General features: G+C 34.9%; 1 protein-coding gene across 2 annotated transcripts in view; it reads left to right on the top strand.

The window, feature by feature from the left end:
- Window positions 1-22,762, top strand: part of Prkd1 (protein kinase D1) — a 325,642-nt gene that overhangs the window by 174,990 nt on the left and 127,890 nt on the right. For both annotated transcript variants that reach the window (XM_047540758.1, XM_047540759.1), the window contains exon 2: window positions 3,353-3,491. In XM_047540758.1, the coding sequence (XP_047396714.1) occupies window positions 3,353-3,491 (139 nt within the window). The remainder of the gene's footprint in view (window positions 1-3,352; window positions 3,492-22,762) is intronic.

The raw sequence follows: 22,762 nt of genomic DNA, 5'->3' as shown, positions 1-22,762 counted from the left end.
ATTGTAAAAGTACCTCAAATTGGGTTAGAAACCTACACATAAAAACAAAACCAATAGCATTTATGGAATAAAACATAAGATAAAATCTGTGTTACTGTAGGTTATGAAAGATTTGTTAGAAATGTTCAGTAGATTGGACCTCATGCAAATTAACAACTTCAAAAAAATCTTAAGGAAATGCAAAGATAAGCCATGAACTGGAAGAAAAGGTCTGTGAAACACATAACTGATAAACAGCTAGCATCCAGAATATATAAAGAACTCTAGAAATTCAATAAGAAAGAAACTGCTCTATTTAAAAGATGGACAAGGGTTGATCAGACACAGTGTGTGTATGTGTGTGTGGCAAGTGAGTAAATAAAAAGATACTGTGCATCATTAGTCATTAGAGGAATGAGAATTAAAACCATGAGATGTCATAGTACTCCTATTAAAATTTCTCAAGCAGCAACAACTGATATTACTAAGTGCTGTCAAGGATGCAGAACTTGAACCCTCTTATGTTGCTAGTGGGAATAGAAAATGGAATGGTTATTTGAACATTGTATGGCAATTTCTTGTTAATATATCCGGATGCCTGCCATACACCCCAGAAAAATAAAACCTATGTTCACACAAAAACCTCCCTATGGATATCTATAGAAGCTGTATTTGTAATAGTCAAAAAGTGGAACTAACTCAAATATCCCATAGCTGAGGAATGGATGCAAACACTGTTGAAAATCCATCCAATGAAGCCCTCAGCAATAAAACAGAATGGACTGATGGTAACATACAGCAACATTGACATTTCTCAAACTTGTTGAGCTAAATTAAAAAAAGGCAGAGTCAAAGTTATGAATTATATGATCACATTTACCTGACATCATTGTAAAGGCTGAAATACGCATACAGAAAAAGGTTGTCATGGGAGTAGTTGACCCCTTTCCCAGGGCACTGTGAGAATTATTTTAGCAGTGGAGCTGTTCTGTATTGTGGCTATAGTGTGTATAATATACGTATTATGAAATGCAATGCACACACATATACATGGCATATGGTTATGACATGTTTTTCAAAACTTGCAGAATTACATACTAATGGGAATTTATTGTATTATTAGTTATATGTTAACCCATGTACAATAGTATAAAATATTAATTATTTAGAGATAAATTAACAAATATGTCAAACTAGAAAACACCAAAAACAACAAAACACACTGTTGTGATTAAAGCAGATGTAATAATTAGAGACATATATGTTATTCGTAACAGAATAAAAGTTTCTATATTGTTAAAATACAGATATTTCAAAATTCGCCTATGGTTCAATGCATCTTTGGAAAAAAAATCACAGTAGATCTTTTTAATTAGAAATTGCAAAGTGTTCATAGAATGTATATAGAAACTCAGAGCACGTATATATCCAAAATAACCTTGCAAAGGGAAACATTTGGAGGGCTTACACTACATGAATTCTCAATTTAACATAAAGCTATAATAATAAATGCAATGTGGTATTGGCATGAGCATAGATATATAGATCAAACATGCACTAATCATATAACCCAGCACTGCTGCTCTTAGGTACTTAACACAAAGAAATGAGAACCTATGACTGCTGAAACACTCGCATATGAATGTCTGTAACATTTTTATTTATAGAAACCAGAAATTGGAAAGAAATTAGATGTCTATACGTAGGTGGTGGGACACTTATGCTAGATCGTTTACTAAAATGCTAATAAGTAATAAAAAGAGAGATATGCAGTGCAGTATGTGTGAATAAATCTCAAGATTATTAGAATGAGCAAAATAAGCCAACCAGAAAAGAGTAGGTAGGGTTTTCTGTGAGTTGACTTATATGAATCTATAGTAGGCAAAATAGTCTGTGATGAAAGAATGTGGATTTGTACCTGGGATTTTACATTCTGAGTGAAATCTATGACAGTAAAACTTTTGGGGTTGATGAAAATATTTCATGGTTTGATTGCCATTTTAATTCTATGGGTATTAATGTTCATCAAATCTCATGTCCATTTTATTTTATCTAAATTTTTCTTTACTGAAGTTGATTTTTAAAATAGAACATGAGCTATCCATCATTTTTAAGATTGGATAAAATGGTATTTTAGTTTTTCTTTGTTTCCTTGTGTTCTCCTAATATTATTGGAGACATTTCAGAAAAAAGTGAGCTAATTTTTTTTTTCTTTTAATTAGCACAGTGGAAGCAGTGACATCATTTCAGCTGTTGTGTTTATTTTAAGAAAGTCAACTTTGCTAAGAGACATGCAAAAGTAGTTTTAAGCCTAGTCATCAACACAGACTCTTAAGAGCAAGGGAATGTTCTGAATATATTTATTTTTAATTCATACGAAGTGGTTCACATGAATGTAGCCCCTAATTTTATGAATAAGAAAAAGGAGGAATTTATAACAAATTGCATATATCTTTAGAAGATAGTAGATTCTGGATATTTCTCCCTGACAGTAGGAGAAAAATCTGTATCCAATGATGTGTCAAACCCATCACCAATTTCAGGATCAAGAAAGACAATTTTCTCTTTTCTTGCCTGATGACCTTTCCCACCATATTACAAACATCAGTGTATAAAAGATAATGGTTCTCAAAAATTGTGTGAGAGAGTTATATACAAGAAGAAAACTCTTTTCATGTTCCGAATTAGCCTTGGTTTTTGTTTTAATAAAAACACTCCATGAGGGTGCATATGAACCCTCTGTTACACTGCTCATGTGACTGCGGATTGGCAAAATGCAGGAAAACTAAATGGTATGTGGGAAGGGTAGTAGCAGAAGGGGACGTGGGGTTGTCTCCTCAGTTGCTCTCCTGAGTCAAAGACTCTAGATACCCCTTTGCCCCCACACACATATGTTTAGATTTATTGAGTCATCTCTTATTCTTGGATATGTCAAAATAGACCAACCTCTACTTTTTTATTTGGCAAACAAATTGTCACAGTTATGTGTAACAAAATTATAATAAATTAACTCCCATTTTTATACTATTGACTACTATAGACTATGAAAATGCACATTTTTCCCCACCTATATTTCTTAACCAGTTCACTGGAGGAAATCCTTTGAATCTTGTTTCATATTCTCCTGTTTTCTTGATCTTTAATTAGGAAGCCACTTGTTCATTATTGTCCTTGTGATTTCTTCTCTTCTGATTTGGAATCTTGTCAATATCAACTCTGCCCGTGAATTTTTAAAACATTTTAATGTTCCTAATTAGCCTGTATTTGTGCCCTGACACTTTGGTTTTTTTTGTTTGTTTGTTTGTTTTTATTTTACAACAAAATATTTTGGAGGATTTTGATGTTTCAACTATTTTGGTATTTTTATTTGCAGTTCCCTGAATGTGGTTTCTATGGAATGTATGATAAGATCCTGCTTTTTCGCCATGACCCTACCTCTGAAAACATCCTTCAGCTGGTGAAAACAGCTAGTGACATCCAGGAAGGTGATCTTATTGAAGTGGTCCTGTCAGGTAGGATGCCTATTCTCTGTCTATAGATTAGTAATTTGTATATGAAGAATTCTTGGGCATGTTTTTAAGGCAACATAGAAAGTATATCAAACTGTTGGGTCCCAATAGGAGATTTTTCAGGCTCTATTTACTTTCATTTACTTTCTATGTAAATGAAATTATTTTGGAAGAGCTGTAAAAAATTTCTCTTGAATTTGCTTTGTCCACACCCAAATTGTCTCAATCACATCTCTGAACTTCTTGCTCCTTCTAAGGTCCCACACCACACACACACACAGTACCTCAAGTCACCAGGACAGCGGCAAAAACAAACCAAAAAACTCAACAATAGCCGCCCTAATGTAACTGTCAGGGCCCCAACGTATGCAGTGTCTGATAGCCAAGAAATAACTGCCAGAAGTCTAGCAGCTGTGAGATAAGCCAAGACCAAAGGACAAACCAAAGCTCAGGAGTTAGGCCAGGTTGGGTCCTACAGGTAATGCTGGTCAATTCAATCCCTGAGAAATGGCTCTTTTCCCCAGCCTGTATTTATAGTTCTTGTTTGGGATATAGAAGTCGGTAATAGGACTGTGCCTATCAATACAGAAGGTGGAAAATGGATATATTTAACTTAAAAGAAAACAAAAAGACATCACCAAAGAACAGTTTTAGTAGGGATCCTTACAATGATGGCCAGTGCCAAGATGATGACTATATTCAGATTTTTATTGGGTATTTTGTTAAAAATAGAGTCAGTTTTGAGAAACTCATGTTATTGCTGCTGTCTCTCCTCTGGTCTTCATTGCTTGCTATCTTTTTGACTAAAAAAAATTCACTGATCCTCATTCTGAAATCTCTGTTTTTATTTACTTTGCTTTGATTCAGTCCAGTTCAGGTTTTGTCCCTATTGATTGTCTTTATTTTCATTGTGTGAGGTCCCAGGTTTGCCACATTTTCATGATGTACTTGTATCCTATAAAACAAATGTTTTTGCATTTTCCTGTTATTTATAGGGCTGCCACTTGCTAAATAAACAAACCTAAACAGCCAAAGCTTTGATGGTTTTTTATTAAATTTTTTGAAGAAGTTTCTTGCTTTTCTGGGTTTTCCCGTTTCTTTCTCTTTGGTGCTTTTGACGTTTACTTTATTGCACCTGGTCTCTCGAAATTAGTGACTAGACATGCTGTTTTCTATGTTTCCTGTTTCTGAACACTAGGGGCTGCCTGAAATAAATTATTCAGGAAAATCATGCACTGAATCTATTCTTGCCATAATTCATATGAATCTTATAGTCAGGTTACTTTGCAAATAGTGTAATGTGTTTTATGAGTGTTTTTTTTCCCCTGTGGCAATGTCCAGAAATACATGAAGAATTTTAAAATCATATTTCTAAATTTAATTTATTTTTCTTTCCATTTTGCTTTGTTAATTTATTTTCTTTCCATTTTACTTTGTTACCAAATTCTTCATATTAGTAACAGACAGATTGAATGCAACCTGTGAGGGGGTGTTTGTGTAGGGGAGGGCTGCCTGTTTGCATGCTGCTGCTTGAGTGAGCCAGACCTGCTCTTCACGGTGACCTGACACAGCCCTAGAGAGTTCCCACACTTCAGGAGGAACAGTGTCCTGCTCTTCCTCTGTCATCTTTGTAGACTAAGCACCTCGCTGTGTTTATTCTCTGCTTCTTTTGCCATCCACCCTTATGCTCCACCTGGTCTATCTCCCTGGCCACGGTTACTGAGAGGGCATTTAAGAGCAACCTTCCTCTCACCTGCTCTCTCAGCACAGGCTCAGCAAAGGCTCCCTGGCCTGCTCTCCTGTCTGCACTTAGAGTAGCCATGTTGAATCACATACTCACTCCCACAATGCTGTTGAAGCCTTCAATTTTATTCATTTAGGTTATGTATGTATACATGGTTAGGTTATGTATGTATAACCACTTAGGTTATATATGTAAATGTGTTTTTATGTGTTTATATATGTTATATATGCCATATATATAAACACACACATGCATATGTATATATAAAATATGTGTTACCTTTAGGTCTCCTGTATTTACCTGTGACCATTATTATTGGCAGCTGTGGTCTCCTAGCCCCTCTCCCATTATAATGCTTAGCTTTTTTCCCAAGTTCTTCATATTACAACACTGTTTCTTTCTTAGACCTCTTATGCTTTCCCTACCTCTTGTAGGTTTTGAATCCCTTATAACGCAAACATCTGATATTTCTTCCTTCCTCACTGTCTTCTCTCTTGCTTGCAACCTGGATCTCTAAAGACGACACTCCATTCTCTCCAATACAGGAGACTTTGCCTTTTTTCTCCATTCTTGGGTGAAGAGTTGAATGAAAGGAACCTCTTCTCATTCCCCAATGCCATTTTGGGTTATTTTCTGTACCATGTTCCCTCCAATTCAAAGATGTCTACTTCACCTAATTATGTCAGCCTCTTAACATTTCATTGAGATGACTATTTACCTGAAGACTTTTTTCCACTTATGACCATGGCAACAGTTGGTGCCTGACTTTTAATCTTGCTTTCCCCTTTATTCATCCTGGTGTTGGCAAAACGTATGTCTCACATTCTTTGGACTCCTGGTATATCTTTTTGTTGTCACTCTAGTCCCATGTTCGACTTCAACCAAAACAAGGGTTCTGTTTTAAAGTCTTCACTTGGGAGCATTCCTCCTCTCTAATTTCAGCTTGTTATCTTGCCCATTACTACCAAATTCACATACCTGCTCCCCATCCTTTGCATTATGTTTTAATTGCTAGTTCTAACATTTTAAATCTCTATTTCCCCCTTTCTACTTCTCTACCCCTAGCATGTGGTCTCTTTTATGCCTGCCTTATATCACTTCCGTGCAACTGCAATGAACTTGTATCTTCTTACACCCTAGCAGGGTTGCTATATCTCTCTATAATACAAATTACTGTGCCATCCATGCTTGCTATTTCTTTTCCTGAGTCTCACATGACTGCTAGACACGCAGTCCCCTGCCTTCTTGTCTCAAGCAGATCCAGTTTTTACCTGGCCTTACCACTGCTTACCAATCTTCCTCTCCTTCCCATTCTTTTTTTTATCATACTACTCCAGTCTCTTCAGGGACTGGGTCAAGAATGAAGCATAGGATACAAGCTCCTTCATGCCTAACGGCCTGAAGTATTTTAGTGTCATGTGTCTTGCCTCAAATTATAAGGCCCACTTCTCAGATAAGAATTTCTTGTCTGGGCCAAACAAATGCATGGCAATGAGACTAACATTACAGTTTTCCTTTGAGGCCATAATGTAGAAATAATATCTTTACAATGAATATTTTTTATAAATTTTTGTATATGTGATAATTTCTAATCTGATAGCAAGCAGTCAAAAAATGAACTCATACAAGTTTATTAAGATAGTCTATCTATGATTAGAAGCTATTGCATGTACAAAAATTTATAAAAAATATTCGTTGTAAAGATATTATTTCTACATTATGGCCTCAAAAGAAAACTGTAATGTTAGTCTCATTGCCATGCATTTGTTTGGCCCAGACAAGAAATTCTTATCTGAGATGTGGGCCTTATAATTTGAGGCAAGACACATGACACTAAAATACTTCAGACCGTTAGGCGTGAAGGAGCTTGGATCCTATGCTTCATTCTTGACCCAGTCCCTGAAGAGACTGGAGTAGTAAGAGTGACCTGAGATATGTGCCATTTTCTGGAGGCATGGTTAAGGATCATCTTCCCCATCCGCGCTGCTTGAGGGGAGCAGAGGAGAAAACATTAGGCATCCCCCTGTTGTCTTTGGCTAGGTACTGTTTCCTAACAAAAAACTGAGGTACTTTTACTCTTGAAGACTGCAGTTTTACTACTAAATTTTATTACCCAAGATTTCTTTTTTCTGTCACAAATTTAATTTCACTCTTTAATGACATAAACATAATCTGTTTCTCTTTATACTTAACGAATGTTTAAACAACAGGAACATCTTCTGACACAAGGTTATAATAAAAATGAGAGAAAATCTGGGAACAAAAGTAACTGAGGAAAGTTAATACTCGTGCCTTTCAGACAACTTCGGGAATTTTCTCTTGCTCATGTCATATTCTGCTGAAACCTTTCATCATTTTTTAGCTGCTTTGGGGGTGAAAACCTGACCAGGCTCTTCCTGGCTAATTTGCTGATTTCTTTCCTGTTCATTCTTTTTGAAAAACATGGCTTTTGTGAGCTAGTACATCCAGATCCAGTAAGCCAGGAAAAGGTTGCTCACAAATGAATGGACTGGGTTAGGGAGGAAAAAAAAAATTAATAGGTTCCCCACCACATGTATCTCCACTACTGGCAAGTGCTCTTTGTCTGTTAAGCCAAGGATTAGCATTTTGCTATTGTGAAGTAGGAAAACACTGCAAATGGAAATCTCTCTTACCAAAGCCAAAGTCAAGTTCAAGTGTATGATACTGAAGTGTAAAATAAAGTTCATGGAATTTATCTGAATTCTTCCTCATGGTGGTACTCTTATCAAAGCCCGATAATTCAGCTTTAGCAAAGGAAATGAGTAACGTGAATAAATTCACATGATTCAACTCTTTTTATTTGTTTGGTTTTGGTTTTATCTCTAATCATTATTTATTTTTTTGGTGTGTGTGCATGTGTGTGTGTGTGTGTGTGTGTGTGTGTGCATGTGTGTATCTTGTAGGTGATTAAATAGCAAATACACAAGGATTCCTTAAATAAAATCACCACTTTAGAGCCTGAAAATTAAATATTGGATATTCCTTTCTTTCATTTCTGGTAAAAAACACACACGCACACACACACCATGCTTTTCTTGGTTGTTTTCCGTTATACATTTATGATTATGTACAGATAATCATAAATAGATTATGTTGTCTTATAACTTTTACAGAAAGCTGCTTCCACACATGCTTAGTCATTTCTCACTGTCAAGAGGCTCATTAGAAAGCTAGTGCTGTCGCCCAGGCACAGGTGGAATGGGACTATTCTCAGGCAGCAAAAGAAGAGCTGAAAATGAGGCAGAGAGGTCCATATTTTAGAGGTAAAATTAAAGAGATATAATAACCATTTAGATATAGTTGTCAAAAAAGAAAGAGAAAATGAAAAGAAGACCTATAGTCACCTGAGAGTGGTGACCTTTCCTTTTCCCCAGTCCAAATCTCGTCCTCAAATGGTTGAGGTACTTCCCGGAGAGGCTGAAGAACTAATTTCTTGGGTGCCAAGAAATACTTAGTGTTGCTAATTTCCTTTGTGATATTGTATGACTTGCAAAAGTTCTGAACTTTGGGGTTTTTTGCTTGTGCTTTTAATCCAACAAGGTGCTTCTACTAGATGCTAGTATCATACAATGCTAACAATACATGGGTTCTTTTTTCCAACAAGTAAAGTGGTATGCATAGTGATTGAGTATGTTTTCCACAGCCAGACCATCTGGGTTTATATTTTTTCCTCTATTATTGACTATTTTCATCTTTTACAAAACATTTAATCATTTTGCCCAAGTTTCCTCATCTGTGAAATGGAGACAATACTTGCATCTATATTGTAGGCTGTTGCAATCATTAAAATAAATTAATGCATGTAAAGCACTTCAGAGTGTTTCCACACATAGCAACTGTGTAATAAATATTAGCTGCGGTGATTGCTTTCCTCCTCACATTCTAAGCAGCCTTTCCCAGTGATGTTCATGGATAGTAAACATAACAAAAAAAGGAAGATTGTTCTCATAACTGAAAAATATTAGGCCTAATGTTGTTTAACCAGTGGGAGTCTTCAGAGCTTTGGTGCATACTGATATGAACAGTGCTCTCCAAGATCACTTCCCAAGTTCACTGTATCACAGGACTTTTGTCTCCTCTGAGCACCTGACAATTCAGCAGTCCACCTGACAATTCAGCAGTCCCTACTGGAGATACTCCTCTGGGTCATGACCATTAATTAAATTTTCCAAAAGTATGTGTCCAGTCTTTCTATAGAGAGACTGCTTCCCTCTCACAGATAGGATTTGAGCCATGGTGAAGGAGGAGTTAGGAAGAAAGAAATCTTCGCTCCTATAAGATAACTAGTTTTTGTAATAGTTTATATCATTAAACAACATTGTTTCCTACACAAGGATGTGGAAAGGTAGAGAAGTCAGATATCTGAAAAACTACAGAATATAATTTAACTCCTTACCTCCTGCAGAGAGTCAGGTGGCACCAGAACCTAAATCTAAGTGTCAGTCACTATTTATACCACTTCAGTTGCAGTTAGCCCTTTGACCTTGAACTGGTGATTCTTGAGGACGTGTTTTAGAAATTTCTACTCCAGTAAAACAGTTTACATTTCCAGGCACCATTGGTGATATTTGGTTCAACAAAAAACAGCAATAGCTTTAATATTCATTAACATTATTTTTGATTACAGATCCATTATCCTCCTCTTTCTTATAAAGGTATAAATATTTAATTCATCTACTCAAACTGCAATGAGATTAAGAAAACCCTGAAGGCTCTTGTCCATAGAGTTATAATATAAAATATGAAATAAAATTGTGCTGCTGCTAAGCCAGGTGAATCATAATTTCATAGCTCTCATTAAAATAGAGATCATGTCTTAGTTACCCTATTTTTCTTTTTCAAAGTCACAGTACCTAAAATATAAGACTAAAGAACACATGATAATAGCATTCTACTAGTCTTTCTTTTTTTATAAAAAGTGTAAATTGTTGGTTTACATGCATCATGTTATCGTGTCCATTTCTCTTAGATATAATACATTGCTGCGCACTGTTTCATCCCTGTATGACATATAAATGAAAGGGAAAAACCTCAAGAATAATGTTAGAACACTGAATCATTATTTCCCCCAAAGGATATTATATAGGTTATTATTTCTTTTGAGAAAGCAGAATTAATTATGGGCATCATCTCCCAGCTTTAACACTGCTTGGGTAACTTAGGTTGTAAAAGACTTCTTCTTTAGTTCTCAATTTATATTTCATTTCAGTTGTTTTTGGACATCTAAGTATCCCAGTCTGAACATTGCCAATTCCTGTCCAACTTCAATTACAATTATCTGTGCAGGTTCATAACAATGGAAAATTTAAGTGTAAGATTACATGTCTTTATAATGGTTCCCCCTTTTCCACAGGGATACATTCTAAGACCCCCAGTGGATACCTGAAACTCTAATCTATCAACCCATATCTAAACTGTTTTTTTTCCCTTTACATATATACCTATGATGAAGTTTAATTTATAAATTAGGCATAGTAAAAGATGAATAACAATGGTAATTACAATGATATACTGTAATAAAAGTTATGTGAATGTTGTCTCTCTCTCTCAAAATATCTATTATACTGTGCTCTTCCATTTTTAATGACATGAGTTGGCACAGTGCCTAAATGATGAGCCCAAGTGAGGTGAGTGATGGAGGCACTGTGACACAGCATTAAGCTACTACATGAGACTTGAACACACCAATTGCAATACCCTGAAAGTGGATCTGATAACCGATACTGATACTGAGGGACTAACAGACAGATAGCATATATAGCATGGACATGTTGGGTAAAGGGATGGTTCAGGTCCCAGGAGGGGCAGAGCCAGATGAGCAAGTTTTCATCCTACTAATAAGAATGGTGTGTAATTTAATATTTATGGGTGATTTCTGAAATTTTTCATTTAATATTTTTGGAACATAGTGGATTGTGAGTCAGCAGAAAGCAAAACCAGAGATAAGGGGCCTTCTGTGCTCTTTGTTCCTGTCTGGTTTATGTTACATGTGTCTTTGGCAACTTCTTTTCATTTATTGTCAATGTTAATTCTCCTTCCATCCTTACCTTTCATGTTAGCCTGGTATTTGTTCTCTGTGTGACACTCAACCATTTTCATAGAGGGGAGAACATAGACAGCACATAGGTCAAATGTTTTCGTTGACCTCCCACCTTTCCCCAGCTGTGACTTCAGTCTGAATCTAGGACTTGGAATATTCCTTCTTTAATTCCTCAATTTTTTGGTTATTTTTCTTTGCAGAGTGGATTCTCCATGCAGATATGGCAAAATAGTGCATTGCTTCTCTATCATTTTTCCCCTCAGTTTCCCTAAGTGTCAAGGCAGAGGGAGTATTCACTCCAGGTCAGACTAAGGCAAATCCTAAAGGGAAAATTTGTTGGAATACTTTCATTTCATATGAAAATTGCATGCATGCTTTCCTTATGCTGCATTGTATTTCTCTGGTTGTTTAATTTTGAAAAAGTAAAATATTTCTTCCTCCATGTTGTCCTTTCAGAAATAATAATGCTGATTGCAATGGTGATATAAATACATAATATTTATGATGTGTGAGGCACTTTTGTAAGATCTTCAAATATATTGACTGAGAAATATGTATTATATTTGTTATGGTGTATCTCCACATAAGTTCAGTTTCATAAAGAGTTGATTTCCAGTCTAAGACTTTGGTTTGAGTCTCAGAGCTGCCATTTATTTCTTGTATAATGCTCAGTATGTCACCTCATTTCTGAGTCTTGAGCCATCATCTATAAGATAACATTGATGTCTCTAATACAACATTGAGTTGTATCTTTCATGAGAATAAGTATAAAGCATTTTACAAGGTGCTTTCAATCCTCATTCCACCTCCACCCTACTGGACAACCCATTTCTTAAAATAAAAACAAATATTTTAGAATTTGGATTATCACATGCTGTCAATATCTACCTGTAGAGTGAATGAATGAATGCTTAATGACATGAACAAACAAGCACACTCCCGATTAAACTGGTTTTCTATACATGATCTCCAAAAGATGCTGCTCTTCTGAAGGATCTGAATTTCAGTACCTACTGTTGGGACCTCTTGGCCTACTGTATTAGTAAAATTAATATTATTATTATTATCAAACAAGTCTCTTTTTTTCTTTTTCTGGACTTCTACTATATCTTATGCATGCATTTTTTTTTTTTTTTAGAAATTTTCTGTAGAAAATCAGTCTTGCTTTCAAAACATTTCAGTTTTTTTCATATCAAATGAGACCTAGTTCATAGAATAACAATTATTTTCCTATCTAATTCCTATGACCATGGCCAGGTAACCGCATTAGCTACAGAACTCAAAACTCAATTCATTCCTCCTTTAATCGGTTTTTCCCAACTATTGCTTTTCTCTTCTATTTTTGTTTTCTTTATATAGTGTCTTCAGCAGTCACTCAGTTTTGATGCACCCCTCAATACTAGCTCTCTTGACTTCATCAACTCTGTCATTGTTTCTTCCTCATTGTGGCCTCTGTGTTCCATAGCCTCATTGGTGCTCCTCCGAGGTGGACATTTCAGAGTCTAAAGGAATGAGGATGGATCCTCCAAGGTACTGGCTGAGCTTTCCTGCAGCTCTTCCTCCTTCTCCTACTCACATTGGAACTGTGTAGCTTTATCCATCTGGCAGAACAGCTGTCTCTGCCTAAGGGTTAGCTGGCAAGACTTCTAGGAAAAGTTGAGTCATGTGCACCCAAACCAGGGCCTAAGTCTTCATAGATCTCCATCAGTGTACATACCGTGGTTTTCAGGGAACATATCAAGCTCCGTTGTTCACACAGAATTAGCCTAAGGCCTTGTTCTTCACATCTGGCAAGGGGATATCCAGCCAGGAATCAGAGTTTCTCCTCTTCTCATCCAAGTTTCTTCTCTTTTCATCTGTTACTGTGCTAATTGAGGACAGTATCTTAACTGTCATCCAGATCAACAGGAACAAAACACAAGGGCAATGAAAACCATACAGGGGACTTTTTCTCTGGTCACTGTGTAGCCAAAAATTCCTAATATTTGCTTCCTAAGGCAGAGATTTATGGTCTTATGTATATAAAATCTGAACATATTAGGTCCTCAGTGATATAACAGGAACTTTGCTTATTAACAGACCTTCTAGAAAATATAATAAAATATTAGCTTGATTTTTATGCTTTTTACAAAATATGAATTGCTTTATAAACCTCATGCAAAAATATAGTTTTTTTTCTTTCATGGTGCTGGGGATGGAACCCAGGGCCTCATACATGTTAAGCACATACTCCATAATTGAGCTCCCAGTAGGCATTATTAATCTTTATTATTTGCAAGATTAGTTTCAATTAATTGGGGCTTAATTTAAAAAAGCAAAATAAAATGAAACACACTCAGGCTAAAAATTAAATCTTAATATATTAGAAATACTGAAATAGATGAGTTACAGAATCTAACTATGATAGAAAAATGTTTCAGTCAACAATACTATCTTATAAAATGCCAGTTCTATGAAGCAGTGACAAGAATTTTTTTAATCTTAAAAATATTACTAGTTTTCTTCTCACTGACAACACAAAAGTCTTGTGCTCTAAATTGGAGAATGAAAATGTTTGGATTTTCATTTTATCCATCTGCTATAAAAACATGAAATTCTCTTGGTGAGATTTGAGGCTGAGAGAGATGCCATTCAGCTGGCTCCTCAGATCTGCACTATTTACTGTGGCTACCACTAACCACATTTGGCTATTTAATTATTAAGTTATTAAGATTAAACAAAATAAAATTCAGTTCCTCAGCTACACTAACTACATTTCAAGCTAACAGATGCCTTTTTCACTATCAAAAATATTCTATAGGACAGAGTAGCTGGATCAATGAAATTTTACCCCAAAAATTACAATCCTGGATTACATGGTTTATAAACATACATACACACACCCTGCAAAAATGCTTTTATAGAAAAGATATATGATCTTACATACTGAGTGAGTTTATAAATGACACACCTGTGAAATTTGGCAACATATTTATTGGAGAAATCTTATATTACATTCCTTTGTAACTTTCTTGTAGAATAAGTTTTTTCAGACTTTAGTATCCTAAACAATTCTTTTTAATGAATAACATTACTCTTCTGATATATAATTTTTGCTCTTGCTTTGGCCTTGGACACTCAAATTTGAATTTGTGGGTGCTTTTAATAGTGGTACAAGTCTGTTACCCTTATTTTAATATACTAATTATTTGTATTTGGTTCAGTGTTCAGTGTCTCCAGGGTTTCCTAATTTACTTATTTTTTTGCATTATGTACTACACAGATTATACCTTGGTAGTTAAAAACACAAGTCAGTAGACAAATTTCCCAAGTTTAATTCTCAACTGCCCCCCTGCCAATGTTTACTAGCTGTGTGGCATTGTTGAAACTATTTCATGTTTTGTTTCAAAGTTCCCTCATCTTCAGTCTGAGGATTGACTGATGATAATGTAGAGAATCTAGCATATTGACTATGGAGAAGGATCATTAGGTCAGGAAGAGTAATACAGCATTATGGTACAGTTTGTAGACAGTTTGTGAATGGCTTTGTTTCTTTGTTTTATCTCACATTTTCCTAAAGTGTTTATTATAAATTATGTTGGTTTACAAAAATATAAAATATTATAAAATTTCAGTGATAGTGAATATTACCTAAGTTAGAAAAGACAGAATTTAGTTAAGCATGAAGATTCTAGAATATTTATGAACGTACAGTCATATAACTTTATCTTCACTTCATAAGCTGATTTGAATCAAAAGAAAATCTTTTTTTGAAGAACAAATCTTTTTTTAAATTATATTCCCTGATGATAATTCTCAGGAAAATAATGTGGATGGTTATGAGGACATATTGGAATAACTTTTTGATTTATTGCTTTGCAGTAGGAAAGTAATAGTGGTAGGAGGAGAAATCCTAACATATGCTTAGTTCTCACATTCAGTTTTTTTCTCAGATAGAAACACATGCACACATATATGGAACACACACACACACACACACACACATACACACACACACATACACGCACACAAGCATACTTAACAGAAGGAAGGAAAGTCAAAATTGTATATACCATCAAGATCAATGAATAAAATCACCACAGAGTGTAAGAGAATGTCTACTCAATATCTGTCTAAAGGCATCATGGACATGCATTATTTTTGCTTGAGGTAAAAGATTGAGCTTCATTTGAAAAGCTGCCAAATATCCCTTTCCGATGTCCCATGATTGGTGGTGCACAGTACTTCAGCTCGTATCTCTGCCATGCCACCATCTGCCCAGCACTCTCATTCTGCTGGTTGGCATGTTACTTGTTTGCTTTTAACATTCAACCCATATAAAAATCCTTCATAATCTGCCAAAATTAGAAATGCAGCTGTTTTAAGTCTTAAACAGCAATAGCACTATTCATTATGCCAGTGTGGAGGAATAAAATAGAAAGATGTATTTGAAAAGAGCAATACTACACCAGAATGTTTTGTACCTCCACGTTTTCAAGTACTTCCAAGACACATATAGTCTACAACCAAGTGCTGACTGCTGCCTTAAAGTCAACACATAAATACACAAAACACCTCTCTTACTACATACATTTTAAATCAAAAATTGGACTTGGAATCAGCTTCAATTTGTTTTTTCATGTTATGAAGCAATTTTAGCCTTTCAGTTCCTAGAGAATGAAAAATTTCTGACTAACCTTGATCTTATCTTATTCTTTTTCTTTAGACGTTGTTTGAGTTTCTGATCATTTTCACAGGTTAATTCTGAAAACATTTATCATGTAAAGCTGTATAGAGAATTCTGTGAAACCAAGCAGTTAGTCTCCTATTAAAAATAAATAAAATAAAGAGGAAAAAAAAAGGTTATCTTCAGCATAGTAATTTTCTCCTTCTGAAAAATGAAAATCAAACTAAAGCAAAAATCTCCCCCAGTTGCCCTGTTATCCATAATAGCATTATTTAGGAATGATAGAAATTAGACAACAATGAAGATCTGGTATGCATCACTCTGTCCAAAGGTATCTTGATTTCAAAGTGACTAGACATACTTGTTCTGAAACTAAGGTTGGATAATATGAAATTGATTTACTCATTCTTTATTCTTCAATACTCATAGGTCATTATGCTAATTAGCATAGTTCTAGTCTCTCTTACTTTTTAGAACACACACTTTATTGCATGCTATTATCATGATTATTTTAAAAATTTAATAAAATGTTTATTTAATTCTACATTCTTGATATATTTACCTTTTCCATCTAGGACAAACATGTAATGTTTACATATTGTTGTCCTTTGAGGTCAACAGCAATCTCAGTATTATTTCACATGTAAATCTTTACTCTTGTTGGTTTACGCTTTTAAAAACACTAGTTTATGCTTTTAAAAACATTTAGTGCTGACCTCTGTCTTGGTTTGCCATCTCCAGTGACTGAAACCTCTTTTTGATATACTGGAGTACTTAACATGCAGAACAGGAGAGACAGCACAAATGCATTTTGTAGCTTGGAAATAAGACTGTCCTTCAGAAATGACATGACTGTAGTGTGTCAATAGTCAAAACCCATTATATTTTTAAACAGACTTTTATTGTGGCATAGACTTAGGTTTACAAAAAAGTAGCAACTCTCCCACATTTAGTTTCTGCTAATGTTCTCATTGTCATGGTATATTTGTCAAAACTAAGAAATCAACCTTGGTATACGATGTGAATGTACTAGTTTTTCCATTAACATCCTATTTCTGTTCCAGGACCAAATCTAGAGTACCAAATTGCATTTAGCTGTCACATCTCTTTAGTCACTTCTTGTCTGTGACAGTTTCTCATACTTTTATTGTTTTTCATGACCTTAACAGTCATGGGGAATACAGGCCACATGTTCTGTAAAAAGTGCTTCAATCCTGCTAAGATTGCTTTAGCTATTCTGGGTCTCTTATTATTCCAAATGAATTTCATGATTGCTTTTTCTATTCCTATGAGGAACATCATTGGGATTTTAATTTGAATTGCATTGAATCTGTATAGTACTTTTGGTAGTATGCCCATTTGACAATATTAATTCTGCCTTTCCAAGAACATGGAGATCTTTCTATCTTCTAAGGTTTTCTTTAATTTCTTTCTTTAGTGTTCTGTAGTTTTCATTGTAGAGGACTTTCACCTCTTTTGCTAGATTGATTCCCAAGTATTTTAATTTTTTGAGGCTATCGTGAATGGGGTAGTTTTCCTGATTTCTCTTTCAGAGAATTCATCACTTATGAACACAATACATTAGATTTATGAGTGTTGATTTTATATCCTGCTACATTACTGAATTTATGAGTTCTACAAGTTTTCTGGTGGAATTTTTTGACTCCTCTAAATATAGAATCATGTCATCAGCAAATAGTGGTAGTTTGAGTTCTTCTTTTCCTATTCGTATCCCTTTAATTTCGTGGGTCTGTTTAATTGCTCTGGCTGGAGTTTCAAGGAGAATGTTGAATAGAAGCGGTGAAAGGCATCCCTGTGTTGTTCCAGTTTTTAGGGGGAATGCTTTCAATTTTTCTCCATTTAGAATGATGTTGGCCTTGGGCTTAGCATAGGTAGCCTTTACAATGTTGAGGTACTTCCTACTATCCCTATTTTTTCTAGTGTTTTGAGCATGAAGGGGTGCTGTATTTTATCAAATGCTTTTTCTGCATCTATTGAAATAATCATGTGATTCTTAACTTTAAACCTGTTGATGTAAGAGTGAAGCAGGTAGTATCACAATACCAGACCTTCAACTATACTTCAGAGCAATAGTAACAAAAATAGCATGGTACTGGCAAAACTGGAAATCCATATGCAGCAAAATGAAATGAAACCCCTATGTCTTTCCCTGCTCAAAACTCAACTCAAAATGGATCAAGGACCTAGGAATTAAACCAGAGTCTCTGTACCTAAAAGAAGTAAAAGTAGGTCCAAATCTTCATCATATCAGCTTCAGACCACACTTCCTTAGCATGACTCCCAAAGCACAAGAAATAAAAGCAGGAATAAATAGTTGGGATAAATTCAAATTAAAAAGCTTTTTCTCAGCAAAGGAAACAATCAGCAATGTGAAGAGAGAACCTACAGAATGAGAGAAAATCTTTGCTTCACACACTTCAGATAGAGCACTATAAAGAATCTATAAAGAACTCAAAAAACTTCACACCAAGAATACAAATAATCCAATCAATAAATGGGCTAAGAAAATGAGCAGACACTTCACAGAAGAGGATCTGCAAGCAATCAACAGATATATGAAGAAATATTCAACATCTCTAGTAATAAGAGAAATGCAAATCAAAACTATCCTAAGATTTCATCTTACCCTAATTAGAATGTCTATTATCAAGAATACGAGCAACAATAAATGTTGGTGAGGATGTGGGGAGAAAGGAACACTCATACATTGCTGGTGGGGTTGCAAATTGGTGCAACCACTCTGGAAAGCGGTGTGGAGATTCCTTAGAAAACTTAGAATGGAACCACCATTTGACCCAATTATCCCACTCCTTGGCCTATACCCAAAGGACTTAAAATCAGCATACTACAGTGACCCAGCCACATCAATATTTATAGCAGCTCAATTCACAATAGCTAGATTGTGAACCAACCTAGATGCCCTTCAATAATAGATGAATGGATAAAGAAACTGTGGTATATATGCACAATAGAATATTGTTCAGCCATAAAGAGGAATGAAATTATGGCCTTTGCAGGTAAATGGATAGATTTGGAGAATAACATGTTAATTGAAATAAGCCAATCCCCCAAAACCAAAGGCCAAATGATTTCTCTGATAAGTGGTTGATGATACATTATGGAGGTGGGGGAGGTAAGGAAGAATGGAAGAAGGATGGATTGTGTGGACAGAAATGAGGAGTGGGTAGTGGGCAGGGGAAGGAAAGATAATAGAATGAGACAAACATCATTACCCTGTGTACATGTATGAAGACATAAATGGTATGACTCTACTTTGTGTACAACCAGAGAAAGAATACTTGTACTCCATTTGTGTAAAATGAGTTAAATTTTTTTTTTTTTTAAAAAAGGTGCTCCAATCTGGTTTATCTGATGTTTTTCTCATAATTAAAGTGGGATTATGCATTTGGGAAAGGAATAACATAACAATACTCATATATCACTGTTATTGCTAAATTTCATCACTTAGTTAAGGTCATATTTGCCAGGTTTCTCCGCTGTAAAGTTACTGTTTTCCCCTTTGCCCACTTCTCACAGTAAGGCTAACCCATACTCAGTATGGAGAAGACAAGTTCCAACTCTTGGGGAGGGATGTGTATATATAGTAAATGAAATTCTTTTATAAGAAGAAAGTAAGTTTTTTTTTTCTTTTTCATTTATTTATTCAAAAACCAATCTTAGGTCTTTAGTTTTGTTATTTTTTTAACTAATTTGACTACACAAATTCTTGTGCTGTGCCACAGTAATATTCTTGAGTTCAACTTTTCTTACTAAACAGATAAGTAAAATCCAAATAAATATACACATGATTTAAAGAAGTAATCGTGACATTAGTGAATACCAGTACAACCAAGTGAGATGGTTAACTTTGTGTGTCAACTTGACTGTGCCATGGGGTGCACAGATATTTGGTTAAACATTTTTCTGGGTGTATCTGTGAGTGTGTTCTGGATGGAATTAACATGTGAATTGTTAGCTCCAATAAAGCAGATAACCCTCCTTAATGTAGATGAGCATCATCAAATCCATCAAAGGCCTGAAAAAAACAAGAGTCTGAGTAGGGGAGAATTTGCTCTCTTTTCATCAACTGTCATTAAGTTGGGACATCAGCCTTCTTCTGCCTTTGGACTTGAATCTAAGTTACTATTGGCTCTTCTGGGTCTCCAGACTTGCTCACTACGGATCATGAGACTCAGCCTCCATAATTGTGTGAGTGAATTCCTTATAATAAATCACTTTACATGTTTATATCTGTCTATTCATCTGTTCATTCTCTTGGTTCTCTTTCCCTGCAGAACCCTGACTAATATACCAATCATCCCAGAGCAATATTATAATCCTGAAAAATCTTTGCCCTTTTCCTGCCACTATTTGTGCTATCTTGAAATGTGTGCTGATCATTTTCTTGCATTTATGTTTTACATAGTGAGATTTTTAACTTTATAAGTGGATTTTTTTTCTGAAGTGGTTAAGTATTATTATTAAGGCAGCAAAAATTATTAAATAATTATTTTACCGTTTTAGAGTTTTCCTTTTATTTGAGAATTAAATTGCGTGTTCCTTAGTTCTTTACTAGTAATAATGATAATATATACTCTATTTACTAAATAAACTAATTTGTATGAAACAACTTCACTTCATAACTAATCTGCTTCTGAAGTAGGTACTAATAAACAGGTCTTCTCTTTAGATCTGAATGTTCTATAAACAAAGAGAATTTGCTTAATTAAAATTTCTAAGCATCATAGTGAAATTGAAGAAACTTGGCACATTAGTGGTCCAATAAAAGTTAATAAGTTTCATAAAATACATTTTGCAATAAATATAAAAGTGTTATGATTTTGCTTATAAGGAGTGATTGTAACTTTGTCTCTATTTAAAAGACTAAATTTTTAAAAGGTAAATGTCTAAATTAAAAATGCTTACTCTCTTTACTGAGACTAGTAAATTAGAATAAAATATTTGAACTAATCTCTTAACTGACATCATGAACACCACATAAATTTCAAAATTAAGTTTTTAAAAATTTAAATGTGTATGTTCTCAAAACAATAGTCATTCCAGACATAGTTGTACAAACTTATAATGCCAGCTACTTGGGAGGCTGAAGCAGGAGAAACATACATTTGAGGCCAACCTGGGCAACTTAATGAGATTCTGCCTCAAAATTTTAAAAATTAAACTGGATTGTTGCCGATGTATATAGGTGGTAAAGCACAAATGACTCAATCCCCAGTACTGGGGGAAAAAAAATCACAATAGTCATGAAAGTGAGAACTTGCTGTGTTCAGATCATAATATTACCTCAATTACCTATTTCATTTAAGTTTTGCTACTACTGAAGACATACAAAATAATCCTAATCCTACTTCATTATGTCGCCCCAAAAATATTCAGTTCCTTAAAGTCTCTTCTTTTCTTGGATCTATTCATAGTTCTTGCAACTACTCATTTGCCTAAAATCATTTGGGGACTGGACTTCATTTGGGGACTGGACTTGCTCATCCCATTAAGTTGTCCTTCCTCTGTATGTTAGATAAGAGGTAAGCATTCAGATGTAAGGTTTGTAAGTTTATCTTTTCTAATCAGTTGGAACTGAATTGTGGTTAGAAGCCATGGGAAGTTAATGAAAGTTGAAATGTCAGGTGCCAGTTATTTTTGAGAGGTCTTGATAGTACTATTAATCTGTTAACCTCAAAGATGTATCACAGGAGTCACCTGTGTAAGCAATGAGTCTTGGAAAGTACACCAGCATTCAGGAAGGCAACAGAGACAGGCTGGAGTGAGGAGTCTAGGTAAAGTTACTAATACCATGAAGTAGCCTGCTAAAGAACTTCATATATGAATTGGGAGTTGAGCTCCAGAATCACAAAAAGGTGCCTGAAATGGAAGATATGATTTAATCTGAGGGTGAGAATTCTTAATGGTGGTTTGATAGCCTCTGGGGAGCAACAAATGAAAGAGTTGGTGATGCTGGACTAAATAGACATGTACCATAAGTTATCTATGTAGCTATTGTTTAATTTTCTTCCACACTAGAATACAAGTTCCAGAAGGCAGATGCATTCTTTTTCTTTTTTATTATCATATCCCCAGTGCCTAAAACAGAACTTAAACACCTAGAAATCACAGTAAATATAAGTTAAATGAATGAATGTAATGAATCAACAAGTTTTGTTGGTATTACCTTCTAGCAAATATCTGTACCCCTTACTATTGCAAGTTCAAGAACCATATTCTCCAAGCTGTATCAGTGGGAATGCTTCCAAATTGGTTTCCTTATCTCTAGTCTTAACCTTTAAAAATAAGATTTCCTGGGAAACATTAATCAGTGAACAAGAAGTAAGAACATACAGATTTAATTTCTGTGGAAGTTCAAAGGCCTAAAAAAGAAATGAGGAAAACAATTTAAGAAATGACCAAAGAATTTGAATAGAAATTTCTTTGAAGCAGATACTGAGATGACTAGTAATTATCATTCCCTTACATTATGCAACCCTAGTAAGTTCTGAAGGCTAAAATTGTATCATGTTATTCCTTCAGTAGCATGAGGATGAATTCTCCTACACGACCCATGAAACTGTAATTTGGCTTCTGCTTATTTCTCCAGCCATATGGTTCCCATTCATACTCTCCACCCTATCCAGTTCTAGCATGTGGCCATATGGAATTTCTTTCATTTCCTCCAATATATTATAATATCATTTCTTGCTCCCACTGCCTTTTTACACCTGGTATTCCTTCAGTCTGTAGTATCCACATAAATCTCCATCCTCTTTGAT

Source organism: Sciurus carolinensis, chromosome 2 (assembly GCF_902686445.1).
Source record: "Sciurus carolinensis chromosome 2, mSciCar1.2, whole genome shotgun sequence".
NCBI classification, from domain to species: Eukaryota; Metazoa; Chordata; class Mammalia; order Rodentia; family Sciuridae; genus Sciurus; species Sciurus carolinensis.
This window is presented reverse-complemented; position numbering and strand designations above follow the sequence as displayed.